The sequence below is a fragment of the Gymnogyps californianus genome, chromosome 1 (genome assembly GCF_018139145.2).
Source record: "Gymnogyps californianus isolate 813 chromosome 1, ASM1813914v2, whole genome shotgun sequence".
Lineage (NCBI taxonomy): Eukaryota > Metazoa > Chordata > Aves > Accipitriformes > Cathartidae > Gymnogyps > Gymnogyps californianus.
The window spans coordinates 207,938,712-207,961,581 of NC_059471.1; the positions used below are offsets into that span (position 1 = coordinate 207,938,712).

The 22,870-nt window shown below is 35.3% G+C and overlaps 1 protein-coding gene across 3 annotated transcripts in view; it reads right to left on the reverse strand.

Annotated features, from left to right (window-relative positions):
* Positions 1 to 22,870, reverse strand: part of CACNA2D1 (calcium voltage-gated channel auxiliary subunit alpha2delta 1) — a 434,743-nt gene that overhangs the window by 201,572 nt on the left and 210,301 nt on the right. For all 3 annotated transcript variants that reach the window (XM_050894497.1, XM_050894513.1, XM_050894504.1), the window contains exon 5: positions 6,414 to 6,458. In XM_050894497.1, coding sequence (XP_050750454.1) covers positions 6,414 to 6,458 — 45 coding nt within the window. The remainder of the gene's footprint in view (positions 1 to 6,413; positions 6,459 to 22,870) is intronic.

Sequence of the window (22,870 nt, forward strand, 5' to 3'; positions counted from 1 at the left end):
AGTCCCCCATCTGCCCTGCCTCAGCTCCAGACCCTCCTCGCAACTGACCAAATTCAGGGGCCATCTCCCCCTCAAGGGCTCTACCTGACCCAACATGCAGCTCCTGGGACACTGGCTTACCAAGAAAACTCTTCTTTTCTGCTGCCCAGTTACAAAATACTTAAAATACTATACTTGTTTGTTCAATAAATTAAATTGTTCTGCCATTTTTCAATGTATGTTGTGAGGAGAAAAGCCAGAAAATTCCTAAATTCTGCTGGCAGGAGAAAAAAATTCATAATTTCTTTGATGAAATCTAGAGTAGGTTGAGACTTGGTTTCAAGTAAACCTGGGCTAATTCATTATCAGACTTCTTTTTACCAAGTTAATCATAGCTGCAAATCTAAGCCAATTTTGCAATACTTGATACCATATATTAGTAGAAAAGAAAAGACTTGTGTAAGGGTATAAGCAGAGACTCAATAAACTTCCAATGGCACCGTCAGCATGCCTCTCAATCTCAGTGTCTCTTCTAGGGAAGAAGCAGACCTACAAGGAGTATGCCTCTTAGATAACCATTCTGTTCTCTGCTTACTTCTGCCCAATATTTATTTTGACCATATATTCATATTTAAAAAAAAAAAAAAGAAATTTTGGGGGGTGGAAATTATTTCGTTTTCTAAAAAGCATAGGATGTGTACATTCTGAAGCAAGTGGGGGGATGTGTCCTGTTTGAAAATTTTCTCATCTCTCAGCTCTCCATTTTAAAATGGGAGATGGATTCGGTGGATAGAAAGAGAACATGTTATAGCTTACCCACATTTCTGAATGAAGATCAGGATGTTTTAAAAAACACTTACAGAAGAGCAGGAAAAGATTATTACAATGAATTCCTATGTTCTCCATTTGATGCATTCCACCTTATATGCCCAGAACTGTGGTATGTTAAAACCCATCAGGAATTTTTTTAAATGATCTTTACATTCACACCTAATCATCCTTCCTTAGCTTTCAACTTGATATATTTTTTCATCATTATTATTTAAAAAACTTGATAGCTGCATTTATGCTGCAGTTTTAAACTCAAAGAGAGCTAATGTTTCACATATGATTCCAAAATAACAAGGCATCACTGAATTAAGAATACTATCTAAACTATGTGGCAAAGACAACTTATCAGTTTTAAAAGATTTCTCCCTGCAAGTTTTATACAGTAATGAAAAATTGTTTTTCATATTTAAAACAGCTATAGGCATGCTCCAGATTGCTTCCTTCTAGGGGAACCCACACAGTGACGCTCGTTACAGAGTGAATTCACATTTTGTGCAGGTACTTACTCCCCAAAGGGACTCATAATTCTAGAGCCTTCACGTTAATTCAGTAAAATAAAATAAAAAGTGCTATCATCACTTAATACATGATCAGTAACTGCACAAGAAGTACTACTCTACTCTGTTAGTCATGACTGCAATCCAACATGGGACTGCATGAAGGAAACCTCTAATAAATCACTTGTGCTAACCAGGGACACAACTCTTGCCAGAAGATGCAACTGGCTGCTCCCAATTAAAGCCTGATGAGTAAGACCTACAGAGGAGCTGCAAACTTCCAGTGAGGTGCGGCTGGTTTCATGTTAAAGAAACATTTGTTTGTTTATTTGTAATACTTTTGTTTGCTTATTTGTTATACTTAGTCCTTTCAGTTAAATCACTGAAAAATTTCAATCTTTTCTTTAGGCTGTTATAGCTTGTGCAGGAAGGATTTCATAAAATCATGACAAGAAATTACACTAAAAAAAGGTAGAAAAGGAGCAAGATGCAAAGAGGAGATGAGAGAAACATTAGGGAAGGAATCAAGGAAGAACGAAAATTAAGCTATTGAGCAATTCAGTGTATAGTGGAGAAGTCAATTACCTGAACACATGGAAACAGAAAAATTAGATGTAGAAAGAATCTATAAAGAAGATGTGCATTAGAAATAAAATGGAGGCCAGTATAAAAAAGAGGAAAGAACGAACAGTGAAGCAAAGATGACTATAAATAGGGTGGGGTACAAAGGACAAGAAGAGAAAACAGGCAAAGCAATATTAAAACTTATGGGAAAGGGCATCTTAATGTGGTACCACTCAGTTGTCCAATAAAAGTACTGCAGCATTTGTCCAAATACGACACAAGCAGTTGACATCTGCAAATTAAAGTGCACGACACAGACTGCAATACATCAAACTGAAAGGGTTCTAGGGAAAAGGACAGTGAATGAAAACCTGAGAGACCTGTATTAAATTACAAGTTGGGCCATTATCTTCCTATGAGATATGAAAAATGGGAATATAATACCTCCTACCTTGTTGTGAGGATAAAACTCATTAATTATCATGAAGTGCTCGCACATTACATACAGCGCTGTGGGGGAAATAAGCAAGTAGAATCTAATTGCTGTTGTAGGATAAAGAGTACAAATGATATATTACTGATTGATGGACTAAGGGGTTACAAATTGATTGTTTTACCTGAAATACTGAGAAATCCAAAGGCCAAAGAATGATTGGTTTTCACATGCCCCCCCCCCTTTTTTTTTTTAAGTCCAAGCAAACACAGTCACTAGATTCAAAAAGGCCCATCAAGACAGCAGATGAAAAATGAGAGAGAAGGATCTCCTGAATGCGGTACATAAACAGCAGGAAGGAAAGCAAACTATACTGCAGCATATTAACATACACCAGAAAAAATACACAGAATTTAAGTTAGAGGATTGTTCCTCTGATAAAGCTACAATTTTAAAAGCATGAGGGGAGACAAATAAAAACTAGCAGGCAGACCTGTGATATTAATTTCTTCTAATTCTTCAACATCTAGAAGTTAAGATCTAAAAGGGTCCATTATAGGAACCTGGTCAACAGAGAGAAACACACATCTAGAAGCGATTCAGCTGACCTTAGACACGTATCTCAGAATAAACCGAACAGCTCTCTAGAGGTATCCACAGTGACTAGCTTAGATATCTAGTTTTAATAAATAGATTTCTTCTACTAATCATTCCTACTTGTACTGAAAGGGAAATATAATATCATGTCCTGTGATTAAATGAAGACTTACAGCATGGAAGAGAAAAAAATATGAACTTGTTAGAGACAGCAAAGAATGGATGGCAAAAGCAGTTTTACTGGCCAGTGCTTCAGAGATGATTCTATTGAAATCTCTCTCTCTAAAAAAAAAATGCCACCTAAGTCCTCTCAAGGATTTTTTCAGGCAGGAACAAGGGAGAAGAGTCTGTGGTGTATGCATACATAGTTGAGACCTGGATGCAGGTTTTCTCAAAAAAATTCAGTATCAGATCACTGACCATCTTACACTTATTGCTTCTTCAAGTTAGATTACTGATCACAATGACAGCACAGATGCAAATACAGCTATTTTCATACTCATTGTGTTTTATCAAAAAGTATTTAACCAATTCTTACCACCTTAATGAGATGCAAATCATCCGTAAGCATACCCGCAACTTTCTATTCCCAACAAAGTGCTGCAATTAGAATACAAATTTTTCTTGGATTCCTAATCTACATTTATCTAATCAGCCTCAACTTTACTGATGAAGGAACAGAATTCCTACATTTCAAACTTTTAAAGAAATATTTGCATAAAGAAATATTTTAAGAAATATTTGCGTAAAAATTTTAACAGTGAAAAACTCAAGACACATCGAAGAGACTTTTTTAGGAGGTCCATGTTAGTGGTTCCTGAAATACTGGGCCTTTTAAAGGGATCCAAATCTGCATGTATAAATTACATCTTTAAACTGCATGTATACATTACATCTCTAAATTAATTGTTCTTAATTAATTGTTCTTAATTAGTTGTTCTTTTTCTATAATATAAATAAGATTTATGTTGTCTATTAAGAATTAATACTGATATTGCAGCTGAAGGAGGATAACGTTTAGCATCATTCTGAAATATTCACTTCTTCTAAAGAGCAAGAATCATAGAATCATACAATCATTTAAGTTGGAAAAGACCTTTAAGATCATCGAGTCCAACCATAAACCTAACACTGCCAAGTCCACCACTAAACCATGTCCCTAAGCACCACATCTACACGTCTTTTAAATACCTCCAGGGATGGTGACTCCACCACTTCCCTGAGCAGCCTGGTCCAACGCTTGAAAATGTTTTTGGTGAAGAAATTTTTCCTAATATCCAATCTTAACCTCCCCTGGCACAACTTGAGGCCATTTCCTCTTGTCCTATCACTTGTTACTTGGGAGAAGAGGCTGACACTTTGGATGTGAAAAAGCAGAATTTGAGTATGTTTCTTTAGGATGCACAAATCCAGCCCTTAGCAGATATGCTGAACCAATGAGGCAGCAGTGGCTGAGATATCTGAGACTGGCCTCTCTTCTTGGTGTAATTAGAACTCATGGGGAACTTTTTAATTGTATCTCCTCAAGTCAAAACATTCGTTCTGATCAGCTAGCCAAAAAAAGCTTAAATGACTAACAGAAAGCACATGCTCTCAAACAACCAGAGCTTGTACATACTGTACTTTCTTGCTATCTTTTCCTTTCACATTGTCTTCTAACCTTAGAATTAAAGAGATTAAAAGTAAAACAAAACAAAAAACTCTTTTTTTCCCCCTTCTCCCTCTTTAACCTTTTGATTTGAGGACTGTTATGAAGGAAAGAAAAATACTTATTTCAACACATACAGCCCTATAAACATACTGGCAACTCAAACAGAAGCACAGTCTCAATGTTATACTTTCATATTTTACACAGTCCATATAGCACAGATCTGCAAAACATTTCAGCCCACTAAGCTGAAATTCCTAGGACTTAAAATTTTTCATTGTGATTCAAAACATTTCAAAATAATAGCTTAAGCTGGTGTTGGGTTTTGCTGCTGCACCCTGTGCTGCTGACACCATGTCACAGTGTTACTTGTTTCTTGACACATTGGCCCTGACTCACAAGTAACTGTTCTTAACTTGACAATGAAGGCTATTATAGGCTTCATTCCAAGAGTTCAAAAAGACATAAAAAGAAATAAAACTGAAACAGAAATACGAATAGGACATCTGGTGGAATAAAACTTTTTTGTTTGTTTTTTTTGGGGGGGTGGGGTGTTTTTTTTTTCTGGGGGGAAAAGAAATTCCTGACGAAAGTCAAAGAAAATGAGAGTAAACTCTGGAACAGTATTTCCTTTTCTGCCTTGCCAGCAGATTTGGATTTATGTTGTAGAAGCAGTCACCTCAAGACCTTTCCCAATACTATTTAATCATAACAGATACAGTAGGGTCTTTTACTTCACACCATAATCTACCGTCACTATATGGTACATTTAGATTCAAAATCCAAAGTTTAAGCTTTGCAATTCTGTTTCCAGAATTGATCAGCACCTGCAATCAGAGTGAATTTAATGAGAAGAGATAAATATCTTTCAAATTTAGGTTACGTTTAATGAATTTTACTTAAAGCATGCAAATTTTAAAACTCAGGACAGTAGACTTTGTTGTATCTGAATTCCGGGGCTCGTAACTCTATATAAGCATATCAAAGAGTTCTGCTTGACATGATCTATGTACCTTCTTTAATTGCCTTACAGCAGAAGCATCAATTACAATAGTGTTGCCATCAATCTCTACAGAATACTTGATTAAAAAGTGCAAATGAAGCATGTTGGCAATTCTGATTAATATATTTACATTTTTTCTATGGTTTTATAAATTAAATCTATAATGAAGACAAGCAGTTGTATTATCTCAAGTGAAGGCAAGGATAACTTGTCTTCTCCCCAGAAGACATTAAGATTTTTAATAGTTAAAGCCAGATAGGAAACTTCAAACCACTTAAAGTAAAAATTTTAGTAGAACCAGGAATTGAAATATAATACATTTTGTCTAAATCTTGGGACTGGATTTTCAATTTCCCCAAAGCTTATTACAGTCATATGAGTGATCACAAAGTGCATGAAAATAGTTATTCAGTAACATTTTATATCTGCTTTCCCCTCATGTAAAAAAATTTCTTACAAAGAATACAGAACAAGATAATATGAGCTTGGAAAATAGGGCCAGAAAATGGTTCCTTCAGAATAAAGGAAATTATTTACATTTATCATTTTGATTCTCCAGTTGTATAATTATGATTTTATTACATTTCAAAAAGTAAATGATATTGCTGTGAGGATCTTTTTTCTCCCAGCACATTCTCTGCCTGATCAGTAACTCAGACTGTATAAGGGAAGACAGACTTTGAGAACTAGAACATAAAATATTATTAGGCCTTGAGGAAATTTGTGAAGACATTTCTAAGTTTCTCGGCTTCTTGCTTCTGCAAAATATCTAAATGCTAGTCTTAGAGTTTCATTAATATTTTCAATCCCTTAATTTTCTGAGATTACAGGCAATGAAACAAAAAGAAACGTATTACTTACATCATTCTGATCATCTTTTGCATTGTAGTAGATTATATCATTATTCTGTAAAAGAAAGAAAAGTAATTCTGTTAGTTTGAAAGTAGAGAATAAAGTTTACTAGCAACAATATGTACTAAAATACATTTTAAAATAAACTCGCATTTCTTTATGTATTCTCTTTGAAATATGACAGAATCAGACCTTTGCTTGCTCTCTGTTGCATGTAATATTTCCCATGCTCGTGTTTAACTTCATTCATTTAATGCTTCTTCCCTGGTAAGCTACATAACTCACTCAAAAACCCAGCTAGAAAAGTACAGACAACATTGGACAAAATCCAGAGCTCATAAAAGACGTCCGTACAGACATATGACTCTTTCACTACGTAATTAGGTGATCTATGCACCATGACATCTAGCAGGCAATAGATACAACGACGGATGGGCCTTGCTAAGTGGGTTAAGTATTTGTTGCACACATGTTTATTGTTTTATTCACCTCCCATGGTGAAAATAAAATCTGGGAAAATATATCACAGGAGAGTCTGGCTGTTGTAGTGTAGAGTGGATCCTGGCAGCTCTGTAGAAACGCCATACCATGTAATTCAAGCAAAGCAATGAAAGAGAAGATTACTAGTTTCCATTACAAAATCAGTCAGAAGCTTCATTCAGTGTAACGTCTACAGCAGTTTGAAAATTGAGGTATTTCCTATGGAATACGGTTTGTTTTCTCTTGAAATATTTCTGAACCATTTAAAAGCCTTAAAGATTTAGGTTCACTGTAGTAGCTTTCCGCTAAATAGAATTGCTGTAATGTGCCCTATGCTTTTTTTTAATGAAAGTAAGCAATTGTTATGTGCATTTCTGTATGAAATAGACACATATATGTACACAGCATTTTTTAAAGTCCCATTACAGATTTTGAATAAATAAAGAAAAGGAGAAGAAGCTACATTTCTTCATGTCCAGCACCTTGTTTAAAACAGGTGATTGCTGTTAACCTCCAAAAATAGCCTTAATTTATATTTTCAGTTCTGTCTATGGTAATACTTTTGGATTTCTGTATCTAAATAAAAAGTTGACCACAAAAAATGTTTTTTCTTTTACAGATACCAACAAGAAAGAATTATTTCAGTAATCATTTTTCAAGTGGGTAAGCCAACGACAATTATTACTTGCACTAAAAAAGCACTATGATGTGCTACAAGGTAATGCAGTTCATCTTTATAAACCATCGTTTTCCTCACTTCATAAATAATGACATCGTTCATTCTCCTTTGTGACCTTTTTGAGATCCAAACATGAAATATTTCTAGATGAGCTAAATGCCATTTTGAGGTAAATGCTATTAACATGAACTCATCCTCTTTCCTTTTCCCTCAAAATGCACTTTTCTACTTTCCCATCAAGACACCGTTCTATCTGCAGATCAGTTGGTCTTGTGTCAGTATCTGGGTAACTAAGCCAGACCTCAGTGTGTTACAGACACAGGAGGAAACTCCTTTCATCATTAAAGACCAAAGCTAATTGCTTATTCACTTGATTGTTGTAAAGGAAAGACCATGTAAAGCTTGTGGAAGCCTTCAAGTAAGTTGGAAGATGCAAAAGATGATACTATTTTCTTTGGATCCTCTTTACTTTGTACATGGTTGTGTACAAAATAACTGTTCTGTAAATAATTTGATCTGTTCAAAAAGCCATGTGATTCTTTAGCAGGCAACATTTAAAACTGCAAAGGATCCAACTCTGAGTGGTACTAGCTGGAAATGTTAACACCAGTGTTTTCATCACAAGACAATCTGTTAAATTTAAAAAAAAAAAAATGTTGTTTCACTTCAGAAGACAGGGGAAAAGAATACTTCTTTCACACACCTCCTTATGTTATGTTATGTTGTGTTGTGTTGTGTTGTGTTGTGTTGTGTTATGTTATAGCAGTTCCCCTGCAATCTCTTCCCTGGAAGCTTTTGTTTGGGAAAAATGAGACCAGGACATACTGGTCTGGATATTATGTATATATTCTTTTTGTTTAGTGGTTTCACTCTAAAAAGGAACATTTTCAAATAACACAATTCTATTAGACCTTCTCTTGCATTGACTCTCATCTAGATACCAGTTTATTTCCCCACCCACTTCCCATTGCTCAAGTTTACCCTAACAGTATACCTTGTCATAGAATCATTTAATGCATAGGATTTTTAACACTGTCCTCTATGCATACAATTCTGTTTATCTCCTTAAACAAAATGATTCTTTATCATCACAATTATATTTTTCCCTGTCTTTTAGATTTTTATTTATTTGTTTAAAGTGACCAAAGCTGGCATAGCATTGCTATGTACTTCCACTGGACTAAACAGTATTTTTTAAATCACCTATTAAAGAATTATGTTTCAGAAACATGATATGTTTACAAGTTAATTAAAATACACACACCCCCCACCACCCACCACCCAATGAATTAGGTATTTTGTTAGGGTATTCATATCTTGTAGTTCATTACCCTGCCTGGAGATATCACCTATATAATGCATAAACTAATACTGACATTGGTCATATCTCAGTACTTTCAATATAGAAAATATGAGATATACAGTGCTACAACACACTGAATGCTGTACAGTTCACAAATTAGATTCATGGATCAGCTAGATCTTTAGTGGACAATTTTTCATCATTTAACCACTTCTAGCTGACAAGAACAAATTGCTTTGTTGCTGGTTCTCAAGCAAGTAGTTTAGTTATTTATTAACTTCTTGACACAAAGAATTTGAATCTTCCCACTGTTACAGACTTCTGCCACCAGATAATACTGCACACTTACTCAGCAAGCCTAAGATACAATGTAAATATCCTAGATATTTATTTTTGTTCTTTACCCAGTAATGTTATGAGAGAGAGGTAAATACTCAGTTACTTCTGCTTATGAATGAAGGGATTTAGTAAGACAGTCCTGAAGCTGAATTTATGGAAGAATGACTTTAGGAGAACACATGCATAAATTAGAAACTTTAGCATAGTATCAGTAGACAAGTTTACAAAATTTATGCAGTTGGAAAAGTGAAGGGTAGTTTTCACTGTCATTAATTCCCCTTTCAAAGCAAACAGTTTCAGTATCTGACAAGGATATGCAAGGCATATACAAATTACATCACAGACCAGGTCATAAATGTTTTATTTGTGAATCTTACTATTTTCTTCTATTCTATCCTAATAATATTTTTTCTTCCACACTTTCATTGATATTATTACCTGCTGAAGTTAGATTGTTCCATTGTCTTTATATTGCTTTTCATTTCAATAGTACTTTGTTTCCCAGCTTTGGGTATAAAACAATTCCAATGGGAAACACCACATATTGGGTAGTATTAATGACTTCCTAAATTTCACCACACAGAATCCAAAGTTTCTGGTCTCTATGATCTCTATATCTAGAGATTTGAAGAAACACACAGATTCATCAAATAGAAGAAAAGCATGGGGAATTATAATCTTTCAGAACATCTGCAGATGAAATTTGGATTCACACCAACACTAACTTACACTCGCATTTTGATTCTCTATGGAGCAAGTTTACAGAAATAGTCTATTGATGTGACTAATTAAATGCCTAATCTCAACTCAGGATTATGTGAATGGAGCTGAAGTTGGCTTGTCATCACAGGAAACAATTTTTTTTTCAATCAAATTTTTTCAAGAACAACACAAAGGGATTACATTGGAACGAGACATATCTGACTCTACAGATAATTATGTATAGTAAATCGTGATAATATATCTATGTCATTTTGTTGGTAAAAGCTATACATCCTCCTTTTCTCTACCAAGTGCCAAAGATGAAAGCTCCTTGTCATCACTGCCACTTAATGGCTTCTGCAGGAAAACCTGCTCTGTAAATCCAATGCTAGAATTCCAAGAATTGTCCATGAAATATAGACCCCATCAACTGGTCAAAACTCTTTTTCAGTGGTAACACTGTATGTGTGATTTTTGAAGTATCTGCTTTTCCACAAGAGATGTTTGCTTTTCATTCAGGAAAGAAAAAAAAAACAAACAACCTGGAAATCTTAAGATTTTCAACAAACATCCAATACTATCTATTCAGAAACGTTGCTTTCACTGAAGCCGTGATTAAGATTACTTATGCCCTCAGGTCTGTACATGAGGCTTCCTAGAGACTCTGCATAAGCTAGATCCTGTGATGTAGCCCAAAATGGTGTTAGGCATACAGGGGAGACTGAATGCCTCAAATGAATTCTAGAACTTTGTGAGACACTATAATGAACTACCTGAAAAAAAATAAATTTAAAAAAAAAAAAAAATAGGGGGAGGGGGAGAAACCAGTTTTCTGCAGCTTTTCATATAGTAAGAAATTCATGTAATATGTTAATTTAGATAGACATCACAATTACCCTTTTTTCCTAAAAGTAGCAGTTCCAAAACAATTGTAGATAAAATGTCAAAACAAAAATAACACTCTTTTCCATGACTTTATTTGCTACAGAGATGCTAGAGATAATGAACTCCTTCAAAAAAGAAAACTGAAAAGTTTTTGTTAAAGGTCTCCATACTTCAAACATTTTCTTCAATGAACCACTGGAGGCAAACCTAAAATTAGCGTAGTAGATTATATTGTGAATATATATAACTGCAAATCTGAAATTAAGGCCAAATATGGTTATTTGAATTTTGTTTTAAAACAACATACTTCTCATGAATTATAAGTACTTTATACAAAATGTGCTAAAGCAGCCCAAAAGAGGCAACGTATAAAAGCTCCTTTATATTGAAGTTAACCTGCTAGTAGTGATACCTATGAGGATTCTTTTGTTCTGCAAGTAATGAGGTAATGTAAGAAATCAAAAACTGAGAAAAAACAAACCATATTGCAAATATATGTCTGATTTTGACTGTTTAGTTTAAAAATAAGTTCTTAGAATTACAGATACAAATTTGGAGAACATTTTAAAAACATATTAATCCTACACACTTTGAAAAGACACAGAACACTAGTGAAAGAACTGGGAGTCCTGTTGCTCAGCATGCAGCAATAAAAATACTAATAATACTGGTTTATTTCCTCTTTCATAGACATACCAGATGAAATTAGTGTAAATGCCTATAAATGCTAAAAAAATATTTCATTAAGTGTTGGTAAAATCCATCTGCTTTAATTTTAAAAAACATTTTATTGTATCCCCTTGGATAAAGGTGTGTATTAAAAAAAGTTCACTCAAACACATTTAGGGTAATTAAGATTTAAACCCAACCTAATAAATCCTATGACAAATAAGCCAGGTAGTTTTAGTTTAATCCCTTATATAGTCTGACATGCAATTTAAAGCACAATTAGACTCTTCAGAAAAGAAAGCTAAATATGGCCTGCCACAAATAAAAAATGACATCTATTTCTAAAGAGAATAACTTTAGGGAATAAAAGCCTACAAACAGGGAAAAAAGGAAAGAATGCCAACTACTACAACCTCTTTTGTTATAGCTTTGTAATTTTACATAAGTAAGTGAAATGGCACAGGTAATATAAGGGGATTACCAGCTAACAACATTTTTTTTTCCCCTTCAGTATCCATGAGTAGAAATACTGATTTACCTCCTGTCTTTAAAGTGCACACAAAGTCAGGTAATATAGTAAATAAGTTGCAATTACTGTCTCTGAACGTGGGCTGTAAGAAATGGGTTAGAAAGTGCATTTACAACAGGATCTTGCCACAGAACTTAGAAACAAGATCTTTTAAAAATCAAACTATTTTTAATAAAAAAATGACAAATATCAAACAGTTCAATAACATCCCAGTCTAGAAATATTTCCCCATATTACCCATAATATGGGCAAATGAGTCACTTAGGTTAGACATTTTTCCCCAAAACATAATTTGATTAAAGAACTACTTCCCCAGAATATGAAATTTCATACACTTATTAAAAACTTCCAGGTCTGCACTATCATTTATGATAAGCCTTTTTCACTGGATTTGTGTAAGGGCTTTTCTCAAGACTCAGCTGAAACTAATAATTGGAATGAAAAGATGAAGGTGAAGATTACAGGAAATAACATTAAGGAGGATTAAACGTGCTGCATACTCTTTGTCATAGAATAGACTTTCTTTTAAAAGGTGAGAAAGATCAACTTATTCAGCATTCATTTACAGGTTATTCCTTCACTGAAATTATCAATCTGGAAACCTTCAAATTTGTAGACAGTTTTCATGAGATGGTCACTTGTGCATTCACAGATGCATAAGAGTGATAAATAAAATGAATAATTTATTAATCATCTGCATGCTACATAGGGGGACTAAAACATACAACCCTCATATAAACAGATAATTTATCAGATAAGAGTAATGTACAGATATAGATTCCAGATAAAAATACACTATTTGAAAAATGCAGTTTCAAGCCCTTGACATCAGTTCTGAGGGATTTTGATTTGAGGCTAGATCCAAAGATTGCAGTGCTGACGGTGGACAGAGTTTAGGCATCTGAGTTAAAAACTGAGATAATGAAAAATTCATTGAAGTCTGAACTGGGAAGAATCTAAAACTCTGGAAGTACTTGAGTTTCCAACATTAATATCCTCTAGGTACTTTAATATCCAGTTTCTATAAGGACTTTTGAAGAACCTCAGGCTTTACATCTTTGAGAAGTTTGGACTCTACTTCACGCCTTCACAGAGTCAGGACCCATAAACTGAAGTCTCTCACCTCTGTAACTTGAGGTACTTCCTATCAGTGAATACATCATTCTTTTCAATATGCAATAATCAATGACAGCCAAATATATTAGATCAATTAAGTCACAATTAGCAACTGGAATGGACACTTGCTCTGCTCTCACCTCCTCTTCCCCTCTCCTTCCTTTCTCCTGACAATGGGAATAGTATAGTGATAGGGCTTTCCTATTTAGAAAAATTATGAAGATTATTCTGAACTGTGAATTCTGCATTAGACCATACCATAGAGCAAAACCAACATTTGCTTCCTCACTTTGACTGATTATATATTTTGTGAAATACATTTACAACAAATTATTTACAACAAAGCAAATGGTCCAGCTAAAACTCAGAAACTTCTACAGTGAAATTAAAACTGAAAAAATCAAACCTGAAATTTTTGTGAGGAAATACATTAAGATAGCATGTATTTTAAAAATACAAAACCTATTTAAATGCATATCCTATATACACTGGACTCCATTTGAGAGGTAAGTTATTTTACCAAATCATGGTATTTTTGATGGCTTAAGGCAGGCACCATATGAAAATACCTGTAACAGTAAATATGTGTTACAAATAGCAGATAATATATTATGCTATTGCAGCTTCTGAATATTTACAGCTCACAGGAGCATCATTGAGCTTGCCTTGATCAAGAGCCAAGTACAACAAGCCATGGCCAAGGGCACAAGGCTAAGTGTGGTGAGCTATGGCACACATGGCAGTGCAAACAAGGAGCCTCGGTACAGGCTGTGCATCAGTGAATGACAAGAGAACACCTGAGATGCTGGAAAAACATGACAATGTCATGGACTGGTTTGACTGGCATCCTGTGACACCTGTCTATAAAATCCCCAGTAACAGAGACTGTAGGGAAATGTTGCCATGTGGATGTTTGTCATGCCAGGAAAGCCAAGCATCAAGGTGAAACCAGCCCGCATCGGTGCCACTGCCCAGAGCCCAGAACTGAGGCTGGCCACAGCAAGCATCCCATCTACCCCAGGCCGGGCTCTGCCAACTCACCAGCACCGTGACCGGGGCAGGTCTCAGCTAACTTTGTGCACAGGGAGTGTGTGTGCCACAAAGATTGCACTGCCACAGCCCATCCATCACTTGGTCCATTTAATGACGTGACCATCACAGTGGCACGTTGTCTTGTGTTCCTTTCCTCACCCTGACAATATCCAATTACATGCTGATTTTAACCACGCTTGATTTAATTTGTCTTGTGCAAATTATAATTAGGAAAGCTGAGTAAAAAGTTTTTATATCACATTCAAAGCTCAGGAGAAAGTCCTGCTATTTTTCACAGGGTACAATAAGTAGATTTTTTTTTATTTTATCCATCCCACCCGTCCCCTGTGTCCATATTATGCTACATTATACATTTACTCAGAAAAAAGAGAAGTAGCGAAGAGTATTAAGGTTGCATGCACAGACTCAAAAAGAAGCATAAAATATACTAGAAAGAGTACTCCTGTCTTCGAATCTCTAGAATTGATCGTAGAAACTGTAAATAATAGGGAAAACTTTTCCATGTCAAACAAAACTTCCCAATTTTCAGATAATTTTCACCATAAGAATTGTTATAAGAAATTGCCATTGGACTACTTAAGCTGTCAGGATGATACTTAACTTCCTGAAAAAAACAAGAATGCATTTTAAATACTAACCACAATTTTACTGTAGAATTAAAAGACAAAGTGGTTGAATGTGTCAGGTTAACTGTAATACAGCCCACAAGGTGATGAGAAATACATGTCAGACAAACAAACACCTGAAGCAGAATCTACAGAGCTGTCTGTTCTTCTGAAATAATACAACATACTCCATGAATAACTTCTGCATAAAGACATCCTGTAGCTCAATGCCTGCGATCAGAAGGCAATCTCTGTTGGACATGCAGATAATTGGTAATACAACATTGGAATTTTGTTAACTTGCCTCCTGGTAAGGATAGTCTTTTTCTTTATGAATTGTTTTTAACTTTGGGGATTTTTTTTTTTTAGTTTTAGTTTTTAGTGCAACTGGTGGACTAAACAAATCAAATGTGGCAACCAATTAAGTATTTATTTAATTGCAAATTATCAAAGGCCAAATACTTCATGCAGGAATGACGAATTAGTGACTGAAGATTTAATGATGCAAAACCACATTGATATTACTCTCTGGTATAGTTGATTATATCACAGGATGACTGTTGTTTTAGTTAGTCAAACTGAAAATTTCTCTTCAAGGATAATATTTTGATCTACAGTAAAAATTACAAGCATCACTACGCAAGAGTATAGGCAAACATTAACCATGTACTACACTACAGCTACAATTCAGTACATCATAGTGACTGTACACGGAGACAGATGCCAAAAGCTCATCATTTTACACTTTTAGCCTTTCAGAATTCTGCTGCAACACTCCTGCAATGGAAGACTTTTTTCTTGTTATATTCATCAATCACGTTCATATCGGTACAACATTTGGTGAATGGGAACTTGTATGTACCTACAAAATGGAAAGATCAACTCTCGAGCTGGCAGTGCCTTCAAACCTACCAAGACTAATTCAAATGGAAGACTTTGTTCTTAAGCACACAATTGTTACACAGTATATTTCTCTTTCTGATAAATACTGGACATGTTAATATAAGGTTCTCTGTACCTAAGACTATCAAGCTATCTGTCCCCAGCTGGCTGTGCAACCTTTTACCTTCTGTTACTGCTCACTGTCATGTTGAACTGAAACCCTGACACAATAGATACCGAGAGTAACACGCTACAGAACAGAACAGTACTTTAATTAAACCTAAACGTTTTAAACAATAAATTAAACATTTCCATAAGGAATTGTTTTGTTCATTTTTTCAGAGAAGAGGTAAGTTTAGTAAGGTAAGAACCACAAGTCTACAATAACTTGGGAAGAAGAATCAGGGCATCCACTGGCAGCAGGACTTAAGCTTCAAAGCTATTAGATTTTATACTTACTTATTTATTTTCAGCAGATCAAAGTGAGGAAAGTTGCCTGTATTGAGTAGATGGAGAAATCTGTCATTTCTGAAAATTGAATTTCCCCTGTAGACTTTAATGGGAGAGGAGAAACAGAGAAACAGGGTTTGTATTGGGAAAGACTGCTATTTTTGTGGCAGTCTGCAATATATTTGTGTGTTTTGGTCTTGGTTTTCTCTCAAGTAAAAAGCACCAATTAATTTTAGAAACACTATGCATTATTTGCTTACTTCCATCCTATGTGTACCCAGTAGCTAAATTACCATCCAGGAGCTCCACATCTAAGGTAAGACTATGGAGAAAAACTCTTGGGATAGGCAGTCATTTCCACCTTTGAAAGGGAATATTCAGTAAAACAGCTCTATATGACAAAAATAAGGCTACAGGCATTAACAAAGCTTCAGCTCCAAATCTCTTTATGCTGGGGATTCAAAGAACCGGTGGCAGGATCCCTGATGCAAATCACATCAGTAGTAACCAGTGGGACAGGATAAGAAGCTCTTGCTCTTTCATCATCCCCATTATTTTAAGAGTTGATTACTTGATTATCTAGTCCTGCTGCCACTTGAAAACAGTGTTGAAATGGCTTTAATCTCCTTTACCAAATTTTTTAAGTTACTGTTTTGCAATTTTAAACATTGCAGATTTTTTTTTTCTTGGAAGAAGAATATGATATAGAGGCAGCATAGCAAATACCATCAACTGTGCACACAACTCACTTCAGTCCACACTATGTTTCAAAGACTTTTTCAAATCGTTTTATTTCAGTCTGAGCCAAAGCTCATTGAAGTCAACCAAACAGACTCTGGAACAAGCCCTGTATGGACATATGTTTCATGTTATAAATAGAAACTCACATATAATATTACTATAGTCCCAATGGATACAAACACCAAATATCAATATCCACTCCCATTCACGCAGAAGATTTATAATATGCCTCTGGCCTGTCCTAGTAGATGGATAATGAAAGGTAACGATTCAAAAAGTTATTCTCCCCTTCTCCTACCGGTCAAACCTCCTTCAATATTCTTACCATCTCTCCAAAGAATGACAAAAAAATCTAGAATTTTATGTACTTGCATGTGCCACAAATGAACAGGAAAGAAAATGAAAAGGACACTCTTCTGGAGTTACAGAGTTTAAAACAACTGGCTACATACATAAAGATACAAATAATCATCTTCTATATTCCTTCTCCAGTCCTCTAAGTCAAAAGCAAGGTAGCCAGAGACAACCCTGAGAGACAAAAATCTTTCAAAGCCTTTTTAATTTTGGTAAATATATTCTTCCAAAAGGTTCAGGAAACTGCTAATCTTCTCATCACAGTAACTTCCTCAAAGTAGAAGCAACTGCAAATGGCTTCTTTTTATAAGGCAAAATGCAATCGATTACAAAGCAGATTTCCAGGTGGGAAAATGAAATTAATTTGTTAGCAGCTAATTAACCTCTATATCACACTATCCGATCTGTTTAATTAAAGCAGCAAAGTATATTTATTTTAATTTATTCTGCATTACTTTCTTTAGTTGATGAAAGAACATAAGAATTAAATAAATAATAATAAAGAAAAAATTGCCTAAACTAATTGCATTATCTAGATTGTAAATACTGGGACCAGTATAGTACAGGAGCCTAGTTAAACAATTTGGACATGAGTTTAAAGCAGATTCACAGGAAACTGGCATTCTGAATTCATACTTATGTAGGTGCTAGGATGTAATGAAGTAGGCTACATCTCTTGCACTGTCATAACTGAATAGAGAAAATATGCCAGTTCTCCAACTCCAACAAATCTGCAAAAACCTTTGAGGAAATTATTTTTTATCAAGCAATGGGCAAACCTATAATACAATTTGTCCCGAAGAAAACGAGTTTACGTATGTTACATTGCTACTGTGTTCTATTCATTATAGCCAACAAATAAGATCATGTTTAGGAATGTTGCAATCAGTTGTTACAAACTATTTAAAAGGAATCAAACTTTAGACATATGACACTACAATGCAGTAAAAACTCAAGAGTCTGGCTTTTCGGTGATCCATAACGGTGACTGAAGACATCAGGTATATTCCAAGGCTTATCCAAACCCAGCTGTGCACTGAGGTCAGCAGTCCCTAGGAAATCTCTCTGGACCTTCATCATCTCAAACTCCAGAACCTAGAACCTGAGGATAAATGCTTGTGTCTCTTTTTTAAATGGTATTTCCATGACTTTTTGCGTGCAGATTCATATTCATTTAGCCCACACTTGGGAGTCAATCAGAAGCTGATAAAACTAATTAGCGCTGAGCAGAGCCACAAGTAATGAAAAACGCTGATAGATCATGAAAGGACACAAGGACTCTCAGTGGAGAAACCTTGATTTGCTTGCATTTTCATCAGATGATAGCCAGGTAAGATAAAATGTATAAAGAACAGACTACACAAAAGTGAACTCCACAAGCCATGACTGCCATTATTACACAAGTAAATTTATACTATCCTAATCCCTCTGGCTTTGTAATGTATTAAACAATTGACAGCCATAAGTAACTGAATTATAACTTTTCTATTTAAGTAATTATGATCAACTATATAAAATGCAGAGCATATTCTTAAAGAGATTTTTTTGCTTCTGGCCATAAAATGGACACTATTATTCTATAACCAAGGTTATTCTCCCTTCCAGTTCCACACTTGTACCGTGAAAATAATCTAAATATATCCAACATAAGTCTAACAAACTTATTCACAATCAATGTCATGAATCTTGCCCTGCAGCTAGTGGAAATCCATTGACCCAACAGGTCAGATACAAAAAGCATATCTTTTTAGAGTAGAATACCTTCTTTGAACTTTTATTCAAAGGCTGCACGCTGTGTTTTAAACCCATCATTTAAGCTCCTACTTCCTTGGGAATTGTACAACAGTTAATGTCATTAAAAAACCCAAATAATACTAGGGAAAAAAATTAAGTCGTAGGCATTTGCAAAATGTTGCAGGAATTTTGAATTATCAGTGCTGGTAATTATTCTTAAACTTGACAATATAATGAGTGGATTGATAGTTGGATTAATTTTCAGAAGTCCAGGAATCATCATGTGATCTTAAAGACTATGAAGGCAAAGAATTTAAACACAAAGACAAAATTGGCTTATGAGTATGTTCATTTTGGCAAGAAATTTAAGAAAAAAAAAAAAAGCAACCACATTATTTCAGTATATGTTTGGCTCCAAACAAATGAATTCATTTAAATTTGTGGTTTGATCCATTCAGAATATTTTATTAAGTTACTGAAAATAATATATAGCATTCTGTATATAATATATGAGTTAACAAAATGTAAAAATATTTTCCCTACTGAAATTATATCAAACAAAACCAAATCAACATTATCAAAACAATGTTTCTTTCATCCTCCTCTTTAAATTTTCACAGAAGACTTAGAGATTTAATCCTGATAAACATTGTTTTCCATGGAATATCAATTACTACAAAATGTAAGTCTTCATCTTACTTTTTAAAAAATTCTTTGAAATGAAAGATGAAAACATGTAAGACTAATTTTTATATTTACATACATACATATCCTTTGAGAATATATCCAACAGTTGAAACAGTTCCACAGAAACAGAAATTTCCTCCTCTATCTAATTTTCTTCTCTGTTTCTCTCTTCACAAAGAAATCGTGTATGGCAAGGAATATATTACACAAAGTCACTGTAACTAAATTCCAAGCAAAAATACTCAGACAACATTAATGTCTTTTAAGAATCTCACTAGAACAGAAAAAATGCCTACATTTTGCAGCTGCAGAGGGTTTTATACATCTCTTTCTTTCCTCTTTTTTGCCATATGTAAAAACTAAAATACAAAGAGATTATAAATTGTATTTCTGCAGGGAAATTAAACACACATTATTTTTACAAATATTACAATACTGTGTAACACAGGAAAAATGAATTTTCATATATAAATTATGAAAGTCTGATCCAAACTTTGGATCACAGCTTACATAGCTGACACTGACCTGTGAAGTTAATGATCTCAAATAAATTTTTTAAAAGCATTTGATTTCTTTCCCTGTCTGTATCAATTCTTCATTTGGTTTATTCAATCACTTAAAGGGTGTCCACAAAAAAACCACAGAGTTATAACATACAAAAAAGCAATTGCTATAACTTATCTTATACAATTTACATGAAAATTGGAAAAAACAACCGAATCTCTCCATTTCCTCCTAAATGTGAGAAGTACCTTTCCAAAAGGTAATAAAGTTCAAAACATGTCAGGCCATGTCTTCTTTTCAGATGGCTTTGGTTCACACACATAACAAAAGTGTCTGGCATATTGACTGTTAATTATTTTAATGGGCCTCTTAAAAAGGTAAATCTTACCCGCTTTGTTAAGATTTTACTTTAAATGATTTTGCTAGATCTCTGATGTCTTAGAAAGAAAGCAACTGTGGACAGCAGTTACCAGGCTTTAAGAAATATCCCATGCTCACCTAATTAATAAAGAACATAAGGAATCATAATTTAATTATTCAGCTTTGACATCCGTTTTGTGCATGTTTTGCACTCAGTCACTGCAATAAAGCAAAGCTCCATGAGTACACCTTATTTCAGAAGCAGTTCAGTAGCATGAGATAAGCCAGCAGCTGGAAAATGTCATTCATTTTACTATTTAACATAAAATGATGAAGACGTTTCCAATTAATCACTACAAGCAAAAGGACTATATAAAAATAATTAAAACATAATTACTTTTCTTCTTAATTATTGGATATATTACACTGGTATGCTGGAATTCTTGCAGAACAGCAGTAAGATTTAACAGCTGTATCAACATCTTGCTATTATGTTTCTCATTCTCTATCTTAACAACTGCACTAAATGAAAAGTTATTTGTGTTTTCTTCCATGGATCACAACAGGGGTTTTCACTCGCCATGTATTTGGTGCTTAGGCCACAAACTGCAAAGAAATACAGAGGCACCCAAACTTCTGAATAAGCTGGTTCAGATATGACAGCAGGGTAAGCTGCTTGGATGAGCATTTGCGCTGTCACAACCACAAGCTGCTTTATTTCACGGAATCTCATACATCTCTTATGTCGTGGTTTAACCCCAGCCAGCAACTAAGCACCACACAGCCGCTCGCTCACTCCCCCCGCAGCAGGATGGGGGAGAGAATCAGAAGAGCAAAAGTGAGAAAACTCGTGGGTTGAGATAAAGACAATTGAATTGGTAAAGCAAAAGCCATGCACACAAGCAAAGCAAAACAAGGAATTCATTCACCACTTCCCATCGGCAGGCAGGTGTTCAGCCATCTCCAGGAAAGCAGGACTCCATCACGCGTAACAGTTACTTGGGAAGACAAATGCCATCACTCTGAATGTCCCCCCGCTTTCCTACTTCTTCCCCCAGCTTTATATGCTGAGCATGACGTCATATGGCATGGAATATCCCTTGGGTTGGTTGGGGTCAGCTGTCCCGGCTGTGTCCCCTCCCAGCTTCTTGTGCACCCCCAGCCTGCTCGCTGGTGGGGTGGGGTGAGAGGCAGAGAAGGCCTTGACTCTGGGTAAGCACCGCTCAGCAGTAACTAAAACATCCCTGTGTTATCAACACTGTTTCCAGCACAAATCCAAAACATAGCCCCATACTGGCTACTGTGAAGAAAATTAACTCTATTCCAGCTAAAACCAGCACATCTTGACAGCAAACTGTGCAATTTAAAAAGACTTCATATTCTTTTTTTAATAGTGAAAGGACAGGACTTCTTTTCACCACCCAGTCCTGTCATTTTCTAGACATAGTAGCGGGGTTCTTTCTTGTTTTTCCTTTTTTCCTGAGTACTATGAAACACAGGTAAAAACTACCAAAACAAATGTTCTTTGAAAACGAGGAACAAACAAAAATAAAGGAAATCAGATGCTAGCTACATCCTCCAACGCTTTTGTGGAAGATGGTCCAATAGTTCAGTACTAAACAAAACAGAACAGTCCAGGATACAAGTAGGAGGGGAAAAAAAAACAAACAAAACCAAAATTGGGTTCTTCTTTAATTGTCTTATGTTTTCACATAACTTAGGTAAATTAATTTCTACCAGTAAAGATTGAGAAATAAATAGTAAAAGTAGTAATAGTAAAGCAAGATGCTCAAGCACAAGGTTATATAAAGAAAAACAAGCAAGATTAGAAATTGATGTCACTAAAATACATTGTGGCTTATTTCATATTTTTGTTTGGCAATTAATCTGGAATTGTGCATAGAACCAGAAACAAGGATTGTATCTTTTTAAACCCGGCTGTAACCTTTTCTTTTTCTTTCCCTTTGGAGAAATGTTTTGGTTTTGTTTTTTTTTTTAAAATCTTTTCTCTTTCAGTAAAATAGGGATAAGAACTAATTATATCCTATATACATCCTTCAACGGTAAGAGCAGTTAGGACCCAACAATTGCTAACATCCACTCACAGACAAGCAGTGTCCCAGGGCCCTGCAGGCCCCTACGAGCCTGCCTGGCACTGAGCAGCACCCCGGGGCCTCCCCTCCCTGCCCACGGCCCCCGGAGCCCTATTTCAGCGCAGCCTGGGTCCCTCAGTCCCTGCCCCAGTGACGGGCTAGGAAGGCCTGTCTCCAGCCCTGCCTCTGGACCCATATCCTAGGTGGACCTCTGTCCCGCGACAGACCCCTTGGATGTACGCTGCAGCTCAGCTCCAGCTCATCTCTTTCCCTGGCCCCGTTCCCTTTTCCTTCTGATGGT